The sequence below is a fragment of the Sinocyclocheilus grahami genome, unplaced genomic scaffold, assembly GCF_001515645.1.
Source record: "Sinocyclocheilus grahami isolate Dianchi unplaced genomic scaffold, SAMN03320097.WGS_v1.1 scaffold353.1, whole genome shotgun sequence".
NCBI classification, from domain to species: Eukaryota; Metazoa; Chordata; class Actinopteri; order Cypriniformes; family Cyprinidae; genus Sinocyclocheilus; species Sinocyclocheilus grahami.
Window position 1 is genome coordinate 565,822 of NW_015505532.1, and position 27,922 is coordinate 593,743.

The 27,922-nt window shown below is 38.4% G+C and overlaps 1 protein-coding gene across 3 annotated transcripts in view; it reads right to left on the bottom strand.

The window, feature by feature from the left end:
• The window catches only part of helz (helicase with zinc finger), an 82,653-nt gene continuing 54,731 nt past the window's right edge, over positions 1–27,922 (bottom strand). For 2 of the 3 annotated variants that reach the window (XM_016229503.1, XM_016229504.1), the window contains 10 exons: positions 19,112–19,316; positions 14,673–14,724; positions 11,632–11,810; positions 11,240–11,447; positions 10,622–10,704; positions 9,929–10,382; positions 6,041–6,272; positions 4,064–4,562; positions 1,889–2,117; positions 1–406 (listed from right to left, as the gene is read on the bottom strand). In XM_016229503.1, coding sequence (XP_016084989.1) covers positions 75–406; positions 1,889–2,117; positions 4,064–4,562; positions 6,041–6,272; positions 9,929–10,382; positions 10,622–10,704; positions 11,240–11,447; positions 11,632–11,810; positions 14,673–14,724; positions 19,112–19,316 — 2,473 coding nt within the window. In that variant the 3' untranslated portion in view covers positions 1–74. Of the gene's footprint in view, positions 407–1,888; positions 2,118–4,063; positions 4,563–6,040; positions 6,273–8,439; positions 8,894–9,928; positions 10,383–10,621; positions 10,705–11,239; positions 11,448–11,631; positions 11,811–14,672; positions 14,725–19,111; positions 19,317–27,922 lie in introns of all 3 variants that reach the window. The other variant, XM_016229505.1, reaches the window with a different exon arrangement.

The window sequence follows — 27,922 nt, forward strand, 5'->3', positions numbered from 1 at the left end:
TTTTTAGATTGTTATTCTATTTTTTTTCAACAGTTTTCCTTTTTAACAGGTGTATATAGTTCATATATATTGACTTATTTAAAATACGTGTAATAGCCATTGCTACTGTTTGAACTGCCTATGCTAAGTTCCTGTAACAGAGAGATGGGGTCACTGTTCTTCTTGACCTGCTCGGGCAGCGGTCGGGGCTTTGGAGGGGCTCGGAGGGCGCTGGCGTAGGACATGGTCGGGGGCTTGGAGTTACTGGGCCCCTGGGGCCCCCCTGGGCTGGTGTTGCCCCCTCCCGGTTCGGGCGGGGTCTGCTTGCTGGGCATGAGGGGTGGGAACTGTCCGTGGTGCTGGAGAGACGCGGCGCTGGCGGGGTGAGGCGACTGCTGCTCATCCGCGATGCTCATCGCCTTTGAAACTGAGGAACAATTAGCGCACGTCGTTACTATTTCAACACAACTGCATCAAGTGGCAGTTATTATATTCATCACAGGTCTAATGTACACGGGTTAATGGGATCACAGGCAACATTAATGTTCATTATTAAACACGCTATTGCTTTTCACTTGGTATAGACAGTTTTGTACATGACTAAAATTATGTATAAGGTTGATTCTATGGATGAGCAAAACTTAATTTGTGGGTTGTCTGAACGGCTGCACAATTGGTATCAGTACAATGGTGCGTGTCCGCCAGACAAATTAGACATGGTTTTCAAAACGATACTATTTTTAACTGCATGCAGCATCACAGTGCGGCACATTCACTCTGGTTGAGCTTCTTTAAATTCAATTATTTGAAATGCAAAACATTTCAAAAATACCAACACGATCAATACGATGATTGAAAATAGCTTTACAATACTGCAAGAAAAAGAATCACAATATATTGATTACATCAGCAAATTACATCAGTGTTGTTTTTGTATTAGTTATATAGCATTTCTTTATATTTTAGAAATCGCTTTTATTTTAGAAGCAGCTTTTATTTGAATATTTCCAGCTTTTAGTTGAATTTTACTGATTAAAATCAGAGTAGAACAAGAATCACAATATAGTATATTACATGCCTATATGATATACGATCACAGCAGCAAAACCAGTATTATTTTAGTATTGTTTGATTACATAGAATTACAGCATTTATTTTAATTTTTAGAAGTAGCTTTTATTTTAATATTTTTGGTGATCATTTTAATTTCAGTTTAAGTTGTAGTCATGAAAAATAGCTTTGCAATAATGCAAAAAACTAAAACCCTACATATGATTATATGTATTATAGTATTTATTTATATAGCTGTTATTTTTAATATTTTCGGTTTTCATATTTAATTTTAGTTTTAGTGATTAAAAATTGCTTTGCAATACTGCAAAAAAAAAAACATGATTCCTACAGACGATGGTATGCTTTTGAATCATTTATACAGTATTACATTTATTTATAAGTAGCGATGATTTTTGTTTTAATTTCAGTTTTAGCTAATAAAAAAATAGCTTTGCAATACTGCAAAAGAAGAATCAGAATATATTAAGACATATAATTACATCAGCTAAACCAGTGCTATTTTAGTATTGTTTATATATCAGGTTTAGCCAATTTGGTACTTCAAATTTAAATTTGATTGTTAGTTGCCAAGGCAATATTCCAAACATTTTTTAAGCTATTCTTTTAGCTTTATTTCAATTACTGAAAGCAATTTTGAATAGTTTTAGTGAATAATAACAACACTGAGCACAGCAATCATTTTGACTCATCACTAGATGACTCAAATGGAATAATTGGATGCTGTGAATTTCCTTAATAGACATCCAACATTGAATAAAAGGAATAAGTGCACTTGTATATCACGACAACAGCCACCAAAATCTATCCTACGCATGCAAAGCTCATCGAAACGCACCTAAAACCTCCCTGTGAGGGACGGGGTGGCTCGCTCCGTTACATGGAATGTTGTGGAGAGGAGCGGGGCTCGGGCCGGGCCCGCTGCTGCCCAGCCATAGGTCTGCTGAGGGGTATCTGTAGGTGGGCGTGGGGTGGTCCTGAGGATCCAGGCTGTCCGGATACGGCTGGGGGGAGCTGGAGGAGATCCTCCTCTGGTATAGAGGCCGCCCGGGGCCCCGTGGTTCATACTGAGAGACAGAAAATGAGTGTGGGAATAGGAAGAAACTAATGCAATCAAAGAGATACTTCATTTGGATGCATTTGTGTCCAACCCTCTGATTGAAACATCAAAAACAGAGGGAGCTCAGTTGAATGCCAGAGATATGTAGTCCAATTCAGACAAGATTTATTATTTGATGTCTTTTTTCAGCCTATTTTTATATGCCAAATCACACTAAGAATACCAAAAGTGTAACTACTCTGTTTTAAAGCAATATTCTGGGCTGTTTTTCTAACATGTCTATATGCTGTCATTACCACGGGGCAGGCAATAATTTCAATGTGTCCAAAATGTTTAAAATACGCAAAAATCACAAAAAATGCTTATAAAACATTCAACTATTTCACAGTTCTGATCAGCTGCTCCAGTAAAGTTTGATATGATTTTAGTGTCTTGAAACTCTTTATACGGAGCAAACTCCTACAGGAAGTACCTTGGTTAGTACATAATACGTTGTAGAGTGATTCAACAAAAATGTGAGCTTTTAAAATCTTCTGGTCCGCTTGGACTATAAACTTCCATTGAAAGTCCATTACTGTGAAGACGATTCCCATTTGTTTTTACAAACTGAGACTATTAACAATTAGTTTCTGTGGTAATACAGTGCTGCAATGATGGCATTTTTTGTAGGCCAACCATAAATTTTGCATCACCCTGGTTCCCTCGACAAAAAACCCAATAGGATTTTCCCCATTGGCTTTTGGATAATTGCAGAAAATAAGCTATGTGACCAACAAAAGTTTGATTCTTACACGTTTTGTTCATCAAGATAATCTTCACAATGAACACGAGTTCACAAATGTTACGATTCAATTAAATAAATATATGCAATGCGGGTTTAATATATGCGCTTTATTGAAATGCGTGTAGGTTACGTACGTGCGTGTCAGAGCGAGTAAATGCTGCTCCACACAAACTGTTATCATTTACAGTAAAGTGTAAAACAATCGTCAGGCCTTTGGCACCCTATGCAGTCATTTGTTATAATGCGTAATGTACGTTAGATCTATTGTTGATAGTAGATTATGTATTTTAACAGTTTTGTTCCAAAACCATATGATTACTTGTTTTTGGTATGTTATTTGAACTAATTACTATAGTCTCATTGCTATTATATATGTATTTTAAGTAATTTTAAAGGCTAGTATTCGCTTAGGTCTATTTTTATTACCACAAAAAATGAATTATAATTATCTGATTACTGGATTAATCGTCAGAATAATTGACAGATTACCAAAATAATAGTTTTGAGTCTAAATCTGCCAGAAGTAAAAGCGAAAGCAAGGATACAAACTTTAACGTCACTACTAGTAAGCTTCTGACAAATCTTCCGATCATTATTTAAAATCTTCTTTGAAGTTTGAGTCGATTATAAACACAATGGGGTTGTGAAAGCGGACTAGTGAGCAGACGAGTTTCGGTGTGATCATGTTTAATGTCTCAACAAATCTCTGTAGTCCAATTTAGCTATTTGCTAGTAACCGCCTTTTTCAAGACAAGTAAAAGCTCAAGCAGGCTATTACTGATCCCTTTTACATTGTAGAATAAACCATGAAAATATCTTGAGCTTATTTTGACCACAGAACTTATTTTAGGCATTTAACCCAAAAACCTTTAAAAACAAACAAACCATTGACTTCAGGAAACAAAGTGCTAAAATGACTAATTCTTAAGTTTTATTACTCATTCATGGAATATTCCATTAAAACAAACTCAATCACCCCTTTGACAGCAGTTACAGCGACAAGTGACAGTAATTTGTTGATTTTCAATGCAAATTGTTCATTTGTGGCAGCATTATCATCTAAGGCTTTTGATGAGAGTTCTTTGTGTAATTATGCAGTGACTACTAATGCGAGTGCAGACAAGCGAAACAGTGAAGATTTCATTTAACAGCCCAAAGACAGCCCTCACCTCTTCTACGCTGTGCAGGGAGCTCTGCGGGGCCTGGAGCTGCTGTTTCTGCTGCTGGTGCTGCAGCTGTGTGAGGGGGCCCTGCTCTTGCCTGTGCGCCATGGCCTGCAGGCCAAAGGGCATGCCGTGGCCCAGCACATGGCTCTGGGGTAGGCCAGGGTGGGGCCAGTGGGCCTCCTGGAGGAGGTATTTGACTGGAAGAGGCCCCGCTGTGTGCTCGGGCGGCAGGGAGAATGAGGCCTGATTGAAGGCTTGGTGTGGCTGGAAGGGCTGGCCGCCCATGGGCAGCTCTCGGCTGGTGTCGGGGAAGGGAACTGGGAAGGGATTGGGGCCGGAGGTGTGGTTTGAGCTGGAGGAAGAGGGAGATGGCAGGTCTCCGGGGCATCGGGGCTGGACTTGACGGTACTGAAGGAGGCGAGACTGAGGAGGGGGCATGTCGGCCGGCTCCCGCTGCTCATACTGGTCTTGAGGGAGCATTTCACGCAACAGACCGGGATATCTGGAGAGAGAGAGAGAGAAAGAGACTGAGCGAGAGAAGCAGGAAGGTAAGACTCAGGATATGACGAATTCATAGATACTAGACATGGTAGAGTTACTTATATGTATGAGTGGTTTATCGTAAGCATGAATAAAAATAGTCTATAATACAACAGATTAAATACAACACAGCAATAATATACACAATGGCCTGAAGAAAATGGGTGTTCATTCAAAGAAGGTTTTCCTATGAATTAATTAGTAGAACAGTCCATTTCTCCTGTGCATTTTTACCCCTTGTTTCTGGAGAAAGCAGAATGAGAGCCGGCTCGCATTCCACAAGGTTGTAAATGTATCGGGTTACCATGAAACCAGGGTCTTGTTCGGCGTCCTGGGGTGTTACAAAGTATTTGTGAAATCTAGCTAACAAAATATATATTGTGTGTTGGAGTGGTCCAGACGCTACAACTGTGTATACGGTCTATTATATTTTCAAAAACAGCATAGAAAAATGGCGAAACAATGAAACAAACTTAATAACAGTAATAAACAATGAACAGAGGTGTGCTACATTGTGACTGGATCTTATCAGATTTTAAAATCATCAGAAAAAACATTTGCATTCCGAGAAAGTTTGCATTTGCTCGCAAAATGTTTTCGTTCACCTGAGCAACTTTTGCATTAATTCGCAAAACTGTTGTTTTCGCTCACAAAACTTTTTCGTCCTCCCAACAAATTTCTGCGTTCGTTTGCAAAACAGTTGTTTTCGGTCACAAAACTTTTGCGTTCCCCTGAGAAACCTTGCGTTTGCTTACAAAACTTTCTCGTTCTCCCAAGAAAGTTGTGCACTAATTTGCAAAACTGTTGTTTTCGCTCAAGACTTTTGCATTCTCCTGAGAAGCTTTTGCATTCATGCGCAAAACTGTTGTTTTCACTTAAAAAAACAAAACATTTGCGTTGTGCTGCGAAAATTTGTGGTCACTTGCAAAACTTTTTTTCTCCCAAGAAATTTGCGCTTTAATTCACAAAATTGTTGCTTTCGAATACAAGTCTTTTGCATTCTCCCGAGAAACGTTTATGCAAAATTGCGTTCGCTTGCAAACCGACACAATTGCTTACAAAAATGTTGCTTTCTACTGAGGAACCTTGTGTTCACTCGCAAAACTTGTTCATTCTCCCAAGAAACTTTCATTAATTCGCAAAACTTGTTTTCACTCACAAAAGTTTTGTGAAGAGAAACCTTTCGTTTGCCTGCAAAACTTTTGCGTTCTGTTGCCTGCAAAACGTTTCTATCTCAAACACAGAATGTTTGTGATAGAAAGTAAAAGCAATAGAGTCATTTTTTCCTCTCATCACATATTCTTTTGCATCATGTCCCTTTAGAGGTGGCACAGCATCTAGTTATCATCATGGTAATAAATATATTTACCTTATGAAATTTTATGTATTTCTGAATTCTGCAAAATAATATAAAGCGAGCAGGACAAAGTGTCTTCTAACCTGGGCATGGCAGGTCTGGGCTCCTCCTCTGCTGCAGGGCCCAGGCCCCAGCCGGCTCGGAGGAGCTGCTGGGGGAGTCGCAGACCCGGCTGGCCGAGATGAGCCAACTGCTGCGCCAGGGGGAAGGGGGCCACACCGGCCTGCAGAAACGGAGACTGGTCACCCCACTGACCCACACGAGTCTGCTGGTGCTGCTGGCCCAGAGCATCCAGCCCTGAGGAAGCCTGACCATCTGTGAAAACACAACAGAGAAAGCCCATAACATGCTGGGAAAACACAAAAGGTCTGTTCACTAATCCCCAGCATGACTACTTCAGCAGACCGACACATTCAAGTTCTCCTGAAGGAGGCTAACCAGGTTCAGGATAAGAAACAACCATGATTAAAGAAAACAAATATTTAAGGTAACAGTTTATTTTACGGTGTCCTAGTTATATGTACTTACCATACTAATAACAGTAAATTATGTATAATAAGTACAGTATGTACATGCTGTTTAGTTAATTACACTGTAAGGACTCAAATTATTGACACACATGTTCTTAAATTCTTTTCACATTTTAAATTTGGTTATGCTTTATTTTATGATGTTGGTAAGGTGTTCTGGCTGGTAATTTTTTTTAAATATAGTTTTTATTAATGCTGTCAAACGTTTAATCATGATTAATCGCATCCAAAATAAAAGTTATGTAAACAGTTTTTACGTTTACATAATATATGTATGTGTACTGTGTTTATTTATTGTGTATAAATACACACACATACAGTATATATTTTGAAAATATTTACATGTATATACAATCATATATTTATATTATTATATTTTATATTATATAAATATATATTTAAATATATAAACATAACATTTTCCTTAAATATATACATGCATGTGTTTGTAATTATATATACATAATAAATATACAAGTATGTACATGCTGTTTAGTTAATTACACTGTAAGGACTCAAATTATTGACACACATGTTCTTAAATTCGTTTCACATTTTAAATTTGGTTATGCTTTATTTTATGATGTTGGTAAGGTGTTCTGGCTGGTAATTTTTTTTAAATATAGTTTTTATTAATGCTGTCAAACGTTTAATCATGATTAATCGCATCCAAAATAAAAGTTATGTAAACAGTTTTTACGTTTACATAATATATGTATGTGTACTGTGTTTATTTATTGTGTATAAATACACACACATACAGTATATATTTTGAAAATATTTACATGTATATACAATCATATATTTATATTATTATATTTTATATTATATAAATATATATTTAAATATATAAACATAACATTTTCCTTAAATATATACATGCATGTGTTTGTAATTATATATACATAATAAATATACACAGTACACACTCATATATTATGTAAACAAAAACTTTTATTTTGGATGCGATTAATTGCGATTAATCGTTTGACAGCAGTGGTTTTTATGAAGTTGCTAAGTGTCCCGAGTGTCGCATTTTAATCATGAACATGATTTCTACTTCTCTTGATTACTTAAGCATAATCATCTGAGATATTGGCCTGCTGGTTATTTATTCTGAAAATGGTTTTATTAGGGCTGTCAAAACGAATGCGTTAATTGTGCAATTATTTTTTTGCCTGCTGGAGTTTGTGTCATTGATGTAAATCAAAGAACAATCAAAGAACTTCGGTGGTTAACTTTTGCAGCTTAACTAAAGATTAATCTATAGTCAATTTATAGTTTATGCATATATAATTTATACTATATGTGAGGATTGTTTTAAGTTTTAAATTGGTTAATATAATTTGGCATTATTAATTCATATTAGTAATTTCACTGTTTTAGAAGCTTCTTAAGGTTTTGCCCTTTGTAATGTAGAAAGTGCAATAATTCTGATGAATGTAAAAAGAGATTTCTTAAATAATTAATAACCACAATTATAATTGTGCAGCCTTACTTTCTAGGGTGTTGGTCTGCAGCTGCTGTGGCGTTCTGACTGGTTTTGTGTGTGTTGCTGCATGGTTGAGGGGTGTTCTGGGGGTTTACAGTGGTTGATACCATTTTCTGAGTGTTTTGAGTGCATTGCTATTGTTTCCTGCATGGTTGATTCAGACTCCGTTCAAGGAGCTCAGAGAGACTGTTTCGATTTAAAAAAAAAGTTTTTTATGCCAAAAAAAAAATCTAAGTTGGTGTGAAAAGGCTTTTACACTGTCAAATTCAAACCCTTAGGCACAATACTGTAGAATTTATGAGAAGCTTGAAAGGCTGGTACTTGAACTAAACTTACAACTGTCAAAGTTGTTGGGAAAGAAAATTCAAAACTTTGATACAGAAAGCAGTCGGAATAAACACTACAGCACATCAAAGGAAATGAACATGTTTGAAGCACTGTGATCCATGCATGCACATACCCAGAGTATCGCCCAACAGAGAGTCCAAACTCTCTTCTCCAAAGCTGTTGAGGCGCAGGGGCTGCTGGTGCATCTGTGGGGGAAGGCCTCTCACCACACCCTTCAGATCCTCAGCCACCCCTCCTGGACCCACTCCCATCGAGCCCTCGCCACCCTCCAGCACTGGAGACTGCAGCCCGCGGTGTGCCATTGGAGGCCCACTGAAGAACGATGGGGGGAAGGACGAGGCCTGAGGGTGGATGGGGGCCTGCATTCGGAGGGGAGGTCGGGATAGTCCATACTGCTGCGGAAATGGGCTGTTCCCGTGGTGAGGGGGGAAACCGGGATGCGGGGGGCCCAGGTGGAAGTTGAGGGCCCTCTGGGCCTGCGGGTCTTTGCGAATGAGGCGGCTGCCAGGGAAGCCCATGTTGGCATGGGGCTCTGGACTCTTGTTTTGCACCGATTCCGGGTCTCCCTGTAGAGAGGAGGATGTACAATGGTTACAGACATGTGACGCTAATGGAGGGTGTAAGAGAGTAGGAGAAGTGAAGTGTTTTGAGCATGCAGGGGATGAGTGAAGATAGATGGTCCATGTTACAAGTGCTCTTGTGGGAAGGGATAGTGGGCGGCTCCTTTGATTTATTTCAGATTAAATCGGGAAGGACATATGATAGATAGACAGATACAAAAAGAGAACGGGCGGATGGATGGTACCTGTTTTTCCTTCAGCTCAGGGGCTTTCCTCTCGGGCGTCAGCAGCCTACAATGCTCCGTTTTTCCATTAATGTCGATTTTCCCTAAAGAATGACAACAAATCAGCAGAATAAAACCCCAAAAGGCCTCACCACCAGCCATATACGAGGACTCAAACCGAAGAGTTCGCCAAGTTCAAAAACTTTCAAAATAAACTTTTCCAATGTAATATAAGTGAAAGTAAAGCCAATGCAAACAGGCCTGATGTGAAACAGTATTTTAAAGGAACATTCTCAGTTGGTTTCCATCCACAGAAGATGTCTATGAGGAAGTATTTTGGTATGTATACTTGAATATTTTGCAAAAGCGTTTTTGCCAAAATACGAGCTACATATTTCATCCTATAAACCCTCCTGAGTTCAAATGTAAGTGCATTATCGTAAACAATTTTTGTAAATCTCGAACAATACATCCAACTAGCCCAAACCTACTAAACTAAAATAATTTTTTTTTAGTTATACATTTATCAGTATCTGGACTATTTCGATTTAAAAAAAAAAAAAGTTTTTTTATGCCAAAAAAAAAATCTAAGTTGGTGTGAAAAGGCTTTTACACTGTCAAATTCAAACCCTTAGGCACAATACTGTAGAATTTATGAGAAGCTTGAAAGGCTGGTACTTGAACTAAACTTACAACTGTCAAAGTTGTTGGGAAAGAAAATTCAAAACTTTGATACAGAAAGCAGTCGGAATAAACACTACAGCACATCAAAGGAAATGAACATGTTTGAAGCACTGTGATCCATGCATGCACATACCCAGAGTATCGCCCAACAGAGAGTCCAAACTCTCTTCTCCAAAGCTGTTGAGGCGCAGGGGCTGCTGGTGCATCTGTGGGGGAAGGCCTCTCACCACACCTTTCAGATCCTCAGCCACCCCTCCTGGACCCGCTCCCATCGAGCCCTCGCCACCCTCCAGCACTGGAGACTGCAGCCCGCGGTGCGCCATTGGAGGCCCACTGAAGAACGATGGGGGGAAGGACGAGGCCTGAGGGTGGATGGGGGCCTGCATTCGGAGGGGAGGTCGGGGTAGTCCATACTGCTGCGGAAATGGGCTGTTCCCGTGGTGAGGGGGGAAACCGGGATGCGGGGGGCCCAGGTGGAAGTTGAGGGCCCTCTGGGCCTGCGGGTCTTTGCGAATGAGGCGGCTGCCAGGGAAGCCCATGTTGGCATGGGGCTCTGGACTCTTGTTTTGCACCGATTCCGGGTCTCCCTGTACAGAGGAGGATGTACAATGGTTACGGACATGTGACGCTAATGGAGGATGTAAGAGAGTAGGAGAAGTGAAGTGTTTTGAGCATGCAGGGGACGAGTGAAGATAGATGGTCCATGTTACAAGTGCTCTTGTGGGAAGGGATAGTGGGCGGCTCCTTTGATTTATTTCAGATTAAATCGGGAAAGACATATGATAGATAGATAGATACAAAAAGAGAACGGGCGGATGGATGGTACCTGTTTTTCCTTCAGCTCAGGGGCTTTCCTCTCGGGCGTCAGCAGCCTACAATGCTCCGTTTTTCCATTAATGTCGATTTTCCCTAAAGAATGACAACAAATCAGCAGAATAAAACCCCAAAAGGCCTCACCACCAGCCATATACGAGGACTCAAACCGGAGAGTTCGCCAAGTTCAAAAACTTTCAAAATAAACTTTTCCAATGTAATATAAGTGAAAGTAAAGCCAATGCAAACAGGCCTGATGTGAAACAGTATTTTAAAGGAACATTCTCAGTTGGTTTCCATCCACAGAGGCTGTCTATGAGGAAGTATTTTGGTATGCATACTTGAATATTTTGCAAAAGCGTTTTTGCCAAAATACGAGCTACATATTTCATCCTAAAAACCCTCCTGAGTTCAAATGTAAGTGCATTATCGTAAACAATTTTTGTAATTCTCGAACAATACATCCAACTAGCCCAAACCTACAAAACTAAAATATTTTTTTTTTAGTTATACATTTATCAGTATCTGTGCTCCCTGGGATTCAAACCCATGACCTTGGCGTTGCTACTGGCACATATCAGTTGAGCTACCAGTATTGTTAAAATGAATACACTAGTGCTGTGAATTATACCATTCCCACTGGGCTCCTGAAGTAGTTCTTTCTCAGAGGTGGGCTGCTGGTTCAGGCCTAGAGGAGACTGGTGACTGAACCCATACAGCACAGGTGAGGTGCGACTGGCTGCTGGCCGCAGGTTGAGGTTGTATGCAGCCATGGCGGCCTGATGGCTCATGATGCGAGGATCCACAGCGAAACGGCTCTGGTAGCCGGGCCATGGCAACTGGTGAAGAGAGGGTGAGGTGAGAGTCATACAAGTGTACAGCATGCATTTAGGGTTGATAGATAAGGGCCTCCAAATTCCAGGAAAAAGAACATGAAAACAGGGTGAAACATCTCAAAGATTCTCAAAAATAAACAAATTATGACCCATGTTGGAGAGTATGAGAAATAAGTCCAGAACATACCGGAAGAGGCACGGGCATCACCATATTGCCCCCATAGACTGCGGGCACATACAGGATGCTGGCTCCAGGGTCGATTCTTTGAACAGGGCTTGGTGATTTGCCGGAGGCTGGAGCTCCGGTTCCTGGTGGAGTAAAGGCTTGAATCGGGTTCCCCATCAACACAGCAGCACTGGGCTGAACTGAAGATACAAACATAGTCCAAAATTGAGACTAAAAGAATCATACCTCATAATATTACACTAATTATTTATAAAGCGCACATTCTGCATGACCACATTCTACATCCCCAATCCTACCCAATACCTAAACTTAACAACTATCTTACTAAGCATTAATTAGGAGTTTGAGGCAAAAGTTGTAGTTAATAGTTAATTAATAGCGAGAACTGGACCTTAAAATAAAGTGTAACCATGTTTCCTGCGATTCACCCAATACCGATTCATCTGCAGGTCCTCTGTGAACAACCTAGTTTGGAAAAAACCTTTCCCAATCAGACACAGGTCTGATCTAAAACCCTAGTGTGAAACTCTATGCCCTGATACACCCCAATCTGTACCAATTTCAGGGTCATCCCTGCTTCAGATTGAAGCGGTCTGTTTGAAGCCCAACACCCCCAGAATCATTTCGCTACAACCACCCCCGAAATGTCCTCACGAGCACTGAACAGCACACACTACACACACACACCTGGCTCAAGTCATTTGCCCAGACACACGGCAATCCATGGAAGTAATTCAGGGGGAATTGGCGCTGCTGCCACACATGATCATGTTTTGATTGGGCGAGAAGTGAGGCTGGAAGGAAGTTGGATCCACTTGACTGATCTCGTCTCTCTCGGACTCCTCTATGCTCTCGCTCTCTGTCTTCTCTTTCTGCCTCGACAATCACTCAAGCGGCGCTCCACAAACTAATGACCTCGATTTGTTCAGACAGCTCCGTCACATCACACCAATAATATCCTCAAACTCTCCAATCAGAGGTCAAAGGCTGTGAAAACATCTCCTTGCTTCACGAGGGGCTAATACAGCTGCTGACCTCTCCGTCACATTCTCCAGGTAACTGCTCCATATGAATGTTAAACGGGTAATGTGAAGTGGCTTTGACCACCTCAAATTAATCTTAAGTGGTGTCCTATACAAACGTTTAACACCATAGAACCTGCTGCAAAATACACCAGTGCCAAGGTATATAATCTCACGACCTTTTCACACTGAGTGCGATGCGCAAAAGCGATGCGAATCGCTGACGAACAGTGCTTTCACACCGAACACGAAACGATTGATCGCCTTCTGCTAATTCACGCCTGCACGCTAGGTGGCGCCGAACAACAATGCATTTTTCCTCAGATATGTATCTCATATAGATTCAACATTATCCGCTGCTCAATATACAGCATTAAATGAATATAGCTAAATAAAATGGGGTTCTATGCCAGAAACACAAACTATCTATAATGCTAACAAGAAAACATCTTAAAAGCATGAAGCCACATTTGAAAATTTAATTATTAAATGGAAAATGGCCCTTTTGGTTATGGCTGTTTATCTGTTGGCAAAACCAAATGTCTTGGCAAAAAATACTTGCAACATGTGACACAACACTGATCAATAGTTTAATTAAAACTCTTCTCCAAGTGTTATTTATTCACTGATTTAATTAAATCTCTACTCTCCATCTGTCGAGTGCTTGTAATAACTTCCGATTGTGATCTATAGTTGACTTTGATTCTATAATAAGCAGACATGCACTCTTTCTATGTTTAATAACGCCACGCTGCTTATCATTTGTCATAAACATCCTTTATTGTTATAAAAATACCATGAGTTGCATACAAAACACACACAGAAAATATATCGTCATAATCATGTCTATTTTGCTTTCATATTTCATGTGTAGAAAAATGTTTCACTCAATTGTTTTTAAATATGGAAGATCTAGAGAGTGAACGCGCTCGAACACTCGCTCACGTGGAAGAAAACGGACATGCCAGTTCACATAATTCAGCGAAGAATTAATAGAAATTAAATTAAGAGCCAAACAGCGCCACCACTCTTTGCCTTTTCGAGCAACAGTAGCTGCTCCGGTCACGTGATTTAAGCTCAAATATAATTGGACGCACAAGGTGAAAAAAAATCATAACTTTTTCGTGCCACGAATGTTCGCGCCAGGTGTGAATAGTCCCATAGCGTCATCGTGCCGAACATTCGTGTCGAATTTTCGCGCTCAGTGTGAAAAGCCCTTTAAAGTGCAGGACTGTTTTTCAGATGGTAGAATTTGAAATATAGTACCACGATTGCATGTACAGTACTTGCTACTATTTTTTTTGGTCCACCAAAATATAAACCAAAGTGTCTGCCATTACAAAAAATAAATAAAAATAATTAAATCAAATTAAAGTAAATCAACTACATTACTTTGGTGAATAAAAATGAATCGCAATAAATGAAGAAATTATTATTGTTGCAATAAAATTTTTATTTTAAAAATAATTTTTTTTTTACAACATTTAATTTAGACTTGTATAATACTACATATAAACAATACAAGGTTTTTTTTGCATAATGCTTGAATATAAACACTGATCAACGCACACACATTAAGCACATCAAATATGATAAAGTGAAGCTGAACTTTTAGGTTTTTAGGGACAGGGACACATTAATTGTACCAAATATTGGGATATTATTATTAAAAACATTTTATATTAATATATTATATCAAATGTCATTTTTTACTATACATTAATAATGTCAATCCTAGTGTACATGATAAATCGAAGTATGATAATATATATAAAATGCCCTTTTTTCCCCCTTTGGATTTGGTTGTTTATTTGTTACCCATATACTAAATGTGTTGCCAAAAATATTTGCCTACATTGACATGTATTGATGTGATTACGGTATCATGACAACCTTACGCTGTAGCATTTCAGAGCTAGAGAACACGTAATGAGAGCACATTCACACATTAAGAGAAGCCTGGGTGAAAATGTTCAAACCTTCAAGAACAAGAGGTCAAAGAGAGAGAGAGAGACTTACCAAAGCCTTCAGGGGGGAAGGGTTCAGTGTGATTGCCCAGCTGTCCTTTCGCCTGTGGGGGAAGAGGAAGAGGAGGGTTTGAGTGAAACAGTGCTAGAGGATGAAGGAGCCCGTGTAGGGAAAGTGAGGAGGGAAGGGGGTCTTACGCATCTAGTGTGCTAACTATAGTCACAGGGTCAGGGGGGCGTGCTTCCCCTTTCCGTGACGACTGTCACCCTGTGCACGAGCATCGCCATGAGGCAGCACTGATTTGTCAAAACGGTTACAATGGTTTACTTCCACATGGCCAGGCAAATCTCATCTGAGATGTTCTCGATACATGGGTCGGGGGAGTCGGCTCCACGTGGGTGGAGATTCAGTAAATTGAGGGCAGAGGGCGGTTTGAAGCACACACACAGATGATTTCCAAGAAAAACACAGCGCTAACTGCAAAGATAATCAGTGAATCGAGTAGAACAAACTCTTGTTCTTGGTGCCTGAATTACAGCACTGAAATGTACAAGGCAAAAGCTCTCGCTTGTATTTTTTTGTGCTGCCAACAACTTCCGAATCAAGAGTCCATTGATGCGATCCGCTGGGAATGCGTGCCTTTTCAAAACAGATCAATGTGTTTGAGTGCATACAGAATGATATGCTGACAGCATCAACGGGCAATTGAGGCGTTCTGCTGGCCTGAGTCAAGGCAGCTCTGAGCACCGCCACTCTGGGGTCAGCACGTTTGCAGGAACCACCGATCACACTACTTATTTCAATAGCATGTGATGAGCCACTTTCAGTACAAAGCCTGTGAAATTACAGCACAAAAATGGGGAGGCACCTGTCAAGTGTTGGATGAAATCAATGGCGATGTCTATAATTATCACACTCCACCAGGATTCTCATCTCTGATAGATCTTGATTGGTTATTTGGTAATGAATTGGGTTCTTCCCTCCTTTGTCTGTATGGCAAAGCTTGTTTTTGACTGAGATTGGTATTGTTCCTCTTTTTGACCTTTTCCATTCGAGCATGTAAAGTTTTAGATTGCTGTGGTGGCATCATTGTTATTGTGTTAAGGATACAAACATTGGGAGATTGGTAAGTAAAGTAAAAAAAAAAAAAGTATATTAATGGGCCAATACATATATTTACGGCTTGGCCACTGAGAGCGTATGCATGTGACAAGTAGTAAGTGTGCAAGACTGTTTCATATCTGAACAATGCCAAAGCTCAGTGCCCTTGAAGTAATAGTTCTTTCTCAGACCATTTAAGATGTAGATGAGTTTGTTTCTTCTAGGGCTGCCCTCGACTAAAGATTGTATGCATTAGTCGACCATTAGTTGCACTTTTAAATAATAAACCATATAAATCATAATAATGAGCCTTTAATTGCCTACATAGCCTAATAAGCGCTCAAGCGCACACAAAAAAGGCTTGCCACAGTGCACCGGCAAATCTAATAATTATGAATGTATTAGAGAAAAACAGCAAGTACACTGCATTAACGTTTTAACAATTTATTGATACACTAGTGCTTTCTGTTTTCGGTTTAAGAGATGAAGTCGGCGACACCGACTCGTCATCTCTGCAGTAGTGGATGCGCCTCTATGCATGTTTCATACGGATTACATAATTGAGAATATTTGTTTTCCATTTGAATTGGTTCATTTAAAAGTCTCACTCTCTCTATATATATTTTTCATGTCTGTAATAAGGCAAGAATACACAGAGTATCAAAGTGACGTGCTCAAGTTCACAGAGACCGAGACGGCAGAAAGTTAGCTTTTTTTATTTCTGCTGTTTGCTTTAATTATTTTACAAAAGCACAACGTTTCGTTGTTATTCTGAGCGCACACGAATAAACGTAGAGTCTTTACAGATACGAAAGATGCATTACTCTTATCTGTATGTATGACCAAAAATGACAAAGTATTTTAAGAGCAAATGATCGCAGCGGCGCCTCCATCTGTCATGCAGCACATGAACAGCGCACTTTTTTCTAGGCTAACATTAGATTGAGCTGCCATGTAAAGTTGCTACTACATACATATTTCAGATGATAAGCCATATTTGAGGTCAATGAATGTTAGGTGAGCGTATGGATGTCCTGCCCGATGTACTATATAACCACATAGACCAGCCGTTAATGATTTGTCCGTCACGGACTGCGTGATTTCACCACTTCGTGTGGATTTTTTTTTTGTGCGACTAATAAAATTTTAGTCGACCAAGCCTCTTCTCATCGACTAACGGTTAGTCGACTATTAGGGGGCAGCCCTAGTTTCTTCATGGGAACAGTCAAATTTGGAGAAACGTAGCATTACATCACTTGCTCACCAATGGATCCTCTGCAGTGAATGGGTGCCGTCAAAATGAGAGTCCAAACAGCCGATAAAAACTTCACAATAATCCACATGACTCCAGTCCATTAATAAATGTCTTGAAGCGAAAAGCTGCATGTTTGTAAAAAAACAAAAAAAAAGTCCATTCCTCTGCAGTGAATGGGTGCCATCAAAATGAGAGTCCAAACAGCCGATAAAAACTTCACAATAATCCACATGACTCCAGTCCATTAATAAATGTCTTGAAGCGAAAAGCTGCATGTTTGTAAAAAAACAAAAAAAAAGTCCATCTCCTCTCTTGTCCTCTCACATCAAAAATCCACTGACATGTTTGTTTTGAACTGTGTTTCTGTTGTAAACAGTACTTGATCTATGCATATTTCTCTCTTGATTCAGATGAAAAAACAATATTACGGATAGAAGACTCATATTTTAGCTGGAAGTAGTTAAAAACGCCTTAATGATGAATTTGTTTCTTACAAGCACACAGCTTTTAACTTAAGTCATTAACTGATGGACTGGATTCATGTAAATTACTTGTGGATTATTGTGATGCGTTTATCAGCTGTTTGGACTCTCATTCTGACGGCACCCAGTCACTCCAGAGCATCCATTGGTGAGCAAGTTATATTATGCTAAATTTCTCCAAATCTGTTCCCATGAAGAAACAAACTCATCTACATCTTAGATAACCTGAAGTTGAGTAAAACTTCAGCAAATTTTCCATTAACGCACACTAAATCCACACTATCAGAACTTCAATGTGCTATTCATGTTTAAGCGTATCCCATCATTCATCACGTTCTGGTACTCACAGGGCCCAATATCGTGAGATGTAAAAAACAAACACAAAACAAAACACTAAATTAATTAGATATTATATATAATTTGGTAGTAAAATATAAAGCGTTTATTTGGTATAGAGATTTGTATTTTGCAAAACATTTGGAGTTTTGCCTTCTACAAAGAGGACTACTGAACAGACACTCACTATGTAACAAGTTTATTTTAAAGTGCAAAGTACTTTAAATAAAGCTCTGTAAAAACCTGCATTTCTTCAACACTATGTTGTAAGTGTGTCCCATCAGGTAATTACTCGAACACTTGGCTAAATACAGTAAATACGCCATGTAAGTGGACAGTTGGTCAAACGCAAAGACTGCAAACGTGAGTATTGGGACAGGCCCTTTGTGTATAGGTGTAATTTTGGAAGTGTTCAAACTTGAACACTCCCAATTTGCCATTAATCTGACAATCCTGGAGGTCAGTAATGGGTTGGATAGGTTGACCCCCATAGCTCCAGCTGGTAGATGGTCGAACTACATCATCCTGATGGCCAAAACTGTGATTCTCCATTGACACCTATTCAAAAGTAGCTATTAAGTTGCTTTTTAAAAACAGTCATTTGCAAATCTTCTGGGAAAATTAATGGCAATGCTTTAAACATGACTTGAACTGGTTTCGTGAACTGGTAATCCTCTATGACTAGTACAAATGAAACGGAGGGGGTGAGGAGAAACAGACACAGCTTTGAGCTACTGAAAAAAGGGGGAAAAGGAAGTCTCCTCACTCATCTATTTTGGCATGTTTACCTTCCTCCCCTGAGGGCTGAGGATTGATTGGTATATTATTCGTTTTGAGGGTGCGAGAGCTCACTTGCATTTAGATGGATGCTCTCCGCCACTCACACAACCAAACCCTTTTATTAATGTCAGCGGGGGAGAGCGTGCATGACTCCACATCACAGCACGTCATATCAAACCCTCCGCCGTGGACGCCACTGACCGTATCAGAGCAGACGTTGCGACTGTCACGTCCTTCTTTCCGTGCACAAGAGATGAACTGAAATGAGTTATAAAATTGGCCCATTTGGTAGGAATATCTTGTATTGTGAGGAGGCCTGAAGGAGCTATAAGCCCAATTGTGACATTCATTGTGTGAAATGGAAGAGGAACGCAATAAAATCGAGGGCAAAACGGCTACCTTTCTCATTCAGAAAAACAGTATATGGGAGTCTGGCTTGTTTTTGGTGTAGCTTCTGACTAGTTTAGGGGTCTGTTCAAATCTCTAAGTAATCTGATTTTCAATGATTGGGGTTTGTATAGGATGAAGACTCGTACCTTGGGTGGGGAGTGCTGGTGCTTGCCGGGACCCTGGGGATGTTGCGAGCGCAGGGCACGCGGGATGAACTCTGGGGCCAGCGGGTTGAGCACGTAGGTCTTTTTTAGCTCCAAGGCCTCCAGCTGGATTTTAATCTGTTCAAAGGTGATGCCGTGGAGACTATGGTTCTCATGACAGATGGAGATGAAGGTCTCCCAGAACTTTCTGTGAAGGACCAAACAGAGGCAGATATTTTGAGTGAAAACAGCAATTATATAGTGAGATGTTCCTCACTATACATGCCCCATCAACACAAAAAAAATCCAAGAAGGGACCATCGAGATCAGAAGCTTCAAAATGTTTTGCTAAGACCCACCTAGACATTAAGACCAACATATTGAAAAAGAAAATGGAATGGAAAATGGAAGTGAAAATTAGAGTTCAGTACCCAAGCCATATGTTGATTCAGTAGCTGTTTGGCAGATTCGCAAGTTAATTAAGGAAAGGATTTTTCAAACGGATTCAAACCAGTAACCTGTCAGTTTGTAAGTCGCTTCCAATAATTTAATCCAAAAATGATTAAAATAACAACTAATAAGTATTGGACTAACAGGGTTGTGCCCCATTCAAAATTGAATTGTGATTGTCTTTTAAACTTTATTAAGCTGAATTGAGGTAGCAAACAGGATGCTGAATTGCAGCTTCAATTTGAATGAAAGCAACGAATTGAGGGGGGGAAAAAAAGAAGAAATTCACTTAATTTTTTTTACTAGGAAAGCAATGTTTGTCAAGACAAAGCCTTGTTTAAAAGTTTTGAAAAAGAATACAGACATAAATAGAATTTTTATTTTTTTTTTGGTTTAAACATGTCATCATATTAAATAAAGTATCTTTCGTTGACTGGGGTGGAAGAACATCTCATTCCCCAAAATACACTGCCTGTGATGAACTTCTTTGAATTGAAATTAAATTATTCATCCTGTTATTCTAATTCAAATTCCAAATCTACTTCCTGTGGAATGTCTGAACAAATCGCTGATCTACAGTGACTCCAAAGCAAAATTGTTTTACTCCTCATATGTTAGAATAATTTAGAACTAACTTTTTTTAACTTTAGAGAAAAAAGATTAAATAAATAAATATACGGCTATAAATAGCCTTTATAAAAATGATAACAATTGGTAACACTTTAGTATAGGAACCAGTTCTCAGTATTAACTAGTTGCTTAGCATGCCTACTAGTGCTGTGTTGAAAATATCGATATGACGATGTATCGTCACAGAGATTTGACGATACGAGTATCGATACAGCTGGCCCTGTATTGATACTGTGGCCAGTGTGCAGCAGTGGACCACGCTCAATTTGACAACGTTTAAAATTTAGTAGAAAAGTGTGAGGTTTCTAAAAAATAATGAATAGAGCATCTGTTAATAATCTGGCCGCAGAGGAACACAACGGGGTTGCCTGATATAAAGAGACGTAATCCCCAAAACAGAGCTTTACACTTGCGCAATACAGAAATATCTGCTAAACGTGCTACTTATCTGTGTCAACCTGGCAACCCTGTGCTCACGCGCTCACTCCCCACTGGATAAACGCGCTTGCTTTCTGAAAACACTGCTTAGCTTGCAGTTTAGCCATCTCCACTTCAAGTCTATTCTCAGAAAAGTGTGCCAATAGTTAGAAATGGCACTATGTTTAATAAACAGCTGTTTTTCTAAATTCTGCTGAGGTGAAATTCAGTGCAGTCATGTATCGTGATACATATCGTATCGTGACTTTGCTGGTGATACACAGCCCTAATGCCTACTATTAACATACGTGACCCTGGACCACAAAACTAGTCTTAAGCGTCAATTTTTCGAAATTGAGATTTATACAACATCTGTAATCTGAATAAATAAGCTTCCCATTGATGCATGGTTTGTTAGGATAGGACAATATTTGGCTGAGATACAACTATTTGAAAATCTGGAAACTGAGGAAGCAAAAAAAAAAAAAAATCTAAATATTGAGAAAATCACCTTTAAAGTTGCCCAAATGAAGTCCTTAGCAATGCATATTACTAATTAAAAATGAAGTTTTGATACATTTACGGTAGGACATTTACAAAATATCTTCATGGAACATGATCTTTACTCAATGTCCTAATGATTTTTGGCATAAAAAAAAATCGATAATTTTGACCCCCATACAATGTATTTCTGGCTATTGCTACAAATATACCCCAGCGACTTAAGACGGTTTTGTGCTCCAGGGTCACATATTGGCTGTTTATTAGTACTTATAAAGCACATATCCTGCATGACCATGTTCTACATCCCTAATCCTACACAATACCTAAACTTAACAACTACCTTACTAACCATTAATAAGCAGCAAATTAGGAGTTTAAAAATCATAGTTAATGGTTTATTAATAGTGAGAATTGAACCTTAAAATAAAGTGTGACCTAAATTTTTTTCCAATTGCCTTACTCCAAAAACCCACTGACAAAGCCATTCTAATATTTGCATACTCAATTGGTATTTTTCACCTAGCATCTATTTAACCAAACAACTACATTTCCAAAAGAAAGATGCTATGTGTCGATTCCTGCGCACAGCCAGCTAAAAACAAGCTTTAAAAACAACTTTAACATTATTCTTTTGCTGCCATGTAAGGATCATCTAGTTTCAATTTAGTGCAGCCTGATCGTTAAACTACAGACAAAAACATTGAAAGTGTTTGTCCCAAAATCATATACAGACCATGGCCAAAAATAAACTGCTTGAGCATAACCTTTCACTTTACTCGTGACTAATCAGTATAGCACAATCAAAATCTAAATTAAGCCACATTCAAGCACCAAAATAACAATCGAAACACAATGCTGCCTGGGACAAATACAGTGAATCAGAAACACTCTTCATAAACATAGAACACTTTCCAACACCAACACAGCCGCCCATAACTAGATTTGTTATGCCCAATGGCTGTCAGTGGAGAGTGATTATATGAAGTGGGATGAAGAGCAAGAGGGGAAACGTGATTTTCAGTAGGTTTTAATTTGAGCATTACCCAAACGTTCGAGATACTACAAGCTGCTCATCATTTAAAGTAGTTAAACTGCAGTTATCTAAACTACAAGCTACTAACATAAGTAGTTTATGACACTGAAGCTATTTAAGGGGGCAATATCTTATGACTTAAAATACAATTAAACCAAAGACTTTTTTTTCCAGCTATTAATTTTGAACAGCTTTGAACTTGCACTAAATAATATTTTATTTATGAGTCTCAAACAAAGTAAAAGAGCAGAATTTAATAAATGTTTCATGATAAAAAAACAACAACAATTATAATGCCATGCAGGGACTACCGCTCTGTTTATTTTTGAAATGGGATCATTTACATTAACTGTCTCAAAACTCTTTCATTAGAATTAAATGGATTTTCCAATTCCACAGAAGGAGAGAACAGTTTAAGAAAGCATTTGGTTATTCATTCAGCTCGTGCAGTTTTTACGATTTTTAAACCAGAGATTCAGTCTTTTGTTGTGGCACACCACTACTTGCTTGTAAACTAGCTTGTTGCTGGAGCATTTTGAAAGCTGTACTCATAACTACTTTTAGCTAGTTACTCTACAGTACATATTTCCATTCTGAGAATCCCTAAGGGGTAAAAACATCCATTATTAATCCAGTGTGTAAAACAAGGTGCAGAATTTGTTCTTGAAGAACAAAATGAGATGCAGCTCGTATTCAGACTGGAGTTAGTGACTCGGTCATGAGTGAAAACAATGGAGTTCATGCACCATTGAATATCAACTTATTGAGTTACAAATGACTCAAAATCACATAAGCAGGGTAACATGCAATGTTAGAAACCAAATCTGATCTCACGGCTGACTGGTAAAGACACATGGAAGGCAGAAATATGACTGATTCTCTCCCTAATAGCTGTATTTCATATCGCTGCAGCTTGGAAAGGGAAATTCACAATCCTGACTCCAGTGACATCAATCTCAGCCCTCCACTGTGACTCAGAGCTGGAGAAACTCGATGCGTCACCGTGTAATCTCCTGCCTCTGAAAACGGCAGATGAGGGATCTTGTAACGTTTGAAGCTGTAAAATTTTGGTCGGTTTAAGGCTGATAAGAGATGCTTGAAGATAATTTACAGGCTGGGATTGCTTGCGTCACGGTACAGACAGCGTCAGTGGTTGACCGATGTGAGTTTAAGCCCATGACAATTCTAGTAATTTTCTTTAAAGAGGGGGCCCATGAGGGGCCAAAATATATTATCTGTATGAGTCGACAATTCTGAAATGTGCATTCAAAACCTCATGTTTCAAGTGTTTTATGAAAGAAAACTTCTAAAAGCCATAAAACTTTATTTACCCTGAGGACATTTTGTTTTTAATCTGAACAGAGTCAGGTTTAATGTTTAATGCACTTCATGATGTTTTATAACAATAAATGGAATATGTTTTCTTATTCTTTGCATTTGTGTGTCGATATGGTACAAGATTATCCTATTTAATCAATGTGAAAATCGACAGGTCAAAAGTAATCTGATTACATTAGCTAAAATACATATATGTAAAGGATTGCGCTACTAACTAGGACTGCACGATTAATGGAACGTGATTAATAGCGATTGTCATGCACATTTTGTCAGTAAAGTCGGTTCTGTGATTAGTAGTAAATCTCCATCACCTGCTTTCAGGTGGAGCAGCATTTACTACACAGAGCCATAGTTCTCTGACAAGCTATGCAAAATCGCGTTCATAATCGCAGACGATATAATCGTAGGATTATGAAATTGACGAAATTGTTCGCGATAATGACAGCTGTTTGCGTATGTTCTCAGTGAACTGCGGCTCTGTGTAGTAAATGCTGCTCCATCTGAGAGCACGTGAAAATACCACATTTAATAACATGTTTTTACTCAAAACTCACTTCATAACGCAAGTCGAGTGTTTGAAATAAATCCTTATGTGAGATTATGTGGCTTCTTAAACAGTATAATTAAGGCACACAATATTTCATTGTCTTCTTAGCAGTGATAAAGGCTATGTCGATTAGCATTTCATTATAGATATACTTTATTATAAAGAAAAAATTATAATAATAAGAACTTGGATAAACCATATATTGCCATAGTCGTGTGTTTATTAGTCACGTTGAATCAATGAAAGCAGTTAAATCTTCTGTTTATTCAGCTGCAGCGATAGGCATTTCCTGGATTTCTTCTTCGGGGCATATTTGGATTTTCAGCGCGAGAGCGCCCTCTGGCCTTCTTATAAAGATTTACTACTGATCACAGAACCGTGCTTCACTGAAAGATACGCATGACAATCGCAGATTCTGCCTAATTGCGATTTATTGCCGTTCGATTTAATTTCGATTAATTGTGCAGCCCTATTACTAACTACAATTTTTGTCATGTAATTTGTAATGGATTACAATTTGTAAGTTATCTACCCAGCTCTGTTATTCACTGATAACGCTGCTGCATTTGGGAAGTAACACAAGATTATAATCTGCTAAACAGTTTATCAGCCAGTTTCAATAATATATTAATAAGCCATTTCAGCACATTAATCAGCCTGGCTGATTTATAAGGTTATTACCAGAAAGCCGCATCTTGTGAGCTCAATAGAGCTGCTTAAAAATATAAGGTGCATTTCCATTACAAATTTGCGCAAAACTTTTGCAATAAATGTTCGTGTTAAGTGTTTCTATAAACTGATGTTATGCGACTAAAACTTAATTTTTTCCTCTCTCAATAAATTAATGGCGACGGATGTTGGTAGGTTTAGGTACATCGCAGCCACTGCACTAGTCATTATCGAAGGAGACACAAAAAAACAAACAAAAATCTGTTTCCATTGTAGTTTTGCGAAATATTTAGTTTTCAAATTGCGCGAAAAACCACCTCATAAGAGCATAAAAACGTTTTTGCCATATATGGGAGTTTTTGCGAATTTCATGTGTGTCCGTTAGCCATATTTTCGATTCGCAATTTCAGTTTGCACAATTTGAAGGGTAATGGAAACGCAGCTATCATCTACTCCCACAAAGTAGTAAATCCCCAGGTCTGTAGGTACTTTAAATTGCTTAAGCAGGTTAACAGATGAAAGCATCATAATCTTTATGAAAGCCCTACGTTGGGCGCCACATGCAGTGCATAATTACTGCAGTTTTTAAGCATATTGTACCTAATGTGCAATATTTACCTAATTAATGATTACTATAAATTTGGTATAAATTTAAGGGTTGATTGCACTTGACACTCTGTTGTCGGTTTACTGCACAAACCTCTAAGCAACAGCTCAAGCAGAGAAGCTATACTTCACAGTCCCTGATGGGAAATCTGTCTTGATCTCAGCAGTGCTACACACTTTCACATCTTCCAGTGTCACACACATCGACACGAGCAATATCAGCACCAGAAAGTTCAAGACATCAAGTTGAGTTAGTGTTCGCAATACATGCCAACTCCGCGAGCAATAGTTTGTGACTACTGATCACAGAACCGTGCTTCACTGAAAGATACGCATGACAATCGCAGATTCTGCCTAATTGCGATTTATTGCCGTTCGATTTAATTTCGATTAATTGTGCAGCCCTATTACTAACTACAATTTTTGTCATGTAATTTGTAATGGATTACAATTTGTAAGTTATCTACCCAGCTCTGTTATTCACTGATAACGCTGCTGGATTTGGGAAGTAACACAAGATTATAATCTGCTAAACAGTTTATCAGCCAGTTTCAATAATATATTAATAAGCCATTTCAGCACATTAATCAGCCTGGCTGATTTATAAGGTTATTACCAGAAAGCCGCATCTTGTGAACTCAATAGAGCTGCTTAAAAATATAAGGTGCATTTCCATTACAAATTTGCGCAAAACTTTTGCAATAAATGTTCGTATTAAGTGTTTCTATCAACTGATGTTATGCGACTAAAACTTAATTTTTTCCTCTCTCAATAAATTAATGGCGACGGATGTTGGTAGGTTTAGGTACATCGCAGCCACTGCACTAGTCATTATCGAAGGAGACACAAAAAAACAAACAAAAATCTGTTTCCATTGTAGTTTTGCGAAATATTTAGTTTTCAAATTGCCCGAAAAACCACCTCATAAGAGCATAAAAACGTTTTTTGCCATATATGGGAGTTTTCGCGAATTTCATGTGTTTCCGTTAGCCATATTTTCGATTCGCAATTTCAGTTTGCACAATTTGAAGGGTAATGGAAACGCAGCTATCATCTACTCCCACAAAGTAGTAAATCCCCAGGTCTGTAGGTACTTTAAATTGCATAAGCAGGTTAACAGATGAAAGCATCATAATCTTTATGAAAGCCCTACGTTGGGCGCCACATGCAGTGCATAATTACTGCAGTTTTTAAGCATATTGTACCTAATGTGCAATATTTACCTAATTAATGATTAGGTTTGATGATGGTTTACTGCACAAACCTCTAAGCAACAGCTCAAGCAGAGAAGCTATACTTCACGGTCCCTGATGGGAAATCTGTCTTGATCTCAGCAGTGCTACACACTTTCACATCTTCCAGTGTCACACACATCGACACGAGCAATATCAGCACCAGAAAGTTCAAGACATCAAGTTGAGTTAGTGTTCGCAATACATGCCAACTCCGCGAGCAATAGTTTGTGACCACTCCTCCTCAGACAGCAGAACTCATTTCAGATAATATGATGAGGCCTTGAGGAAGCGGAACTGATTGAACTAATCAGGAGCTTGATGAGGAGTTGACAAGTTGAAGCTACAGTGACAGACTGAATTAGATGCAAAACAGCTTGTAGACAGTGGATTTGTTATACAGCAGCCAGCTAGAACTGCAGCAAACACACATTTATCTGTCAAAGGTGTATAAGGGAATCCCATGTAACCCGTCAAGAACATATCTGGGACAGGAAAAATATATTTAAAAAATAAATAAAATAAAAGAATAAGAAAGTTGTTCAAAACTATAATTTGCCAAATGAAATTGAAGCCTATTTTTTAAAACCATTGTGACATTTTCATGACAATTAAGCACATCTGACCTTGAAAACTCACTGCTGTAATGATTAGCACATTTTACAAAATAAAAGCCTATTTTTAAAAACCATGATGATTTTTCCATTGTGACATTTTCATGCCAATCAAGCACATTTGACTCCCAAATTCTCATTAATATAATAAAAAAAAATTCGTCTTTAGATTTTGGGTTAAAATGTGAACATTTTTATCATTATAAAACATGTTTGGGTCAGAAAAATATCCCAAAAATAATTAGCACATTTTACAAAATAAAAGCCTATTTTTAAAAACCATGACGATTTTTCCATTGTGACATTTTCATGCCAATCAAGCACATTTGACTCCCAAATTTTCATTAATATAATGCAATTTTTTTTGGTCATTTTTATTACTGTAATGCAAAATAAAAATGTAAGAAAATTTCATAGAAGTAATATTTTATTGTAATATGTTTTTTAGTTTTTATATACATATTTTTATATACACAATTTTTTTTTGATGAAGTTTAATAAATTGCAATATTTATACATACTTGGAGGTATTTAAAAAAAAAATACTATTATTATTATATAATATATATTATTATTTTATATTTTGGGGTCAAAATGTTTGAAAATGTTTTCATTAAATTAAACCATATATTGATCTGTGAAAATAAACATTTTACATTGAAAAACATTCTGAAACTATCCCGGCACTTTAGCTGGAGTGGTCATAATTCGTCATGTCACGAGGTTAAAGGGGTCATATGATGCGATTTCAAGTTTTGCTTTCTCTTTGGAGTG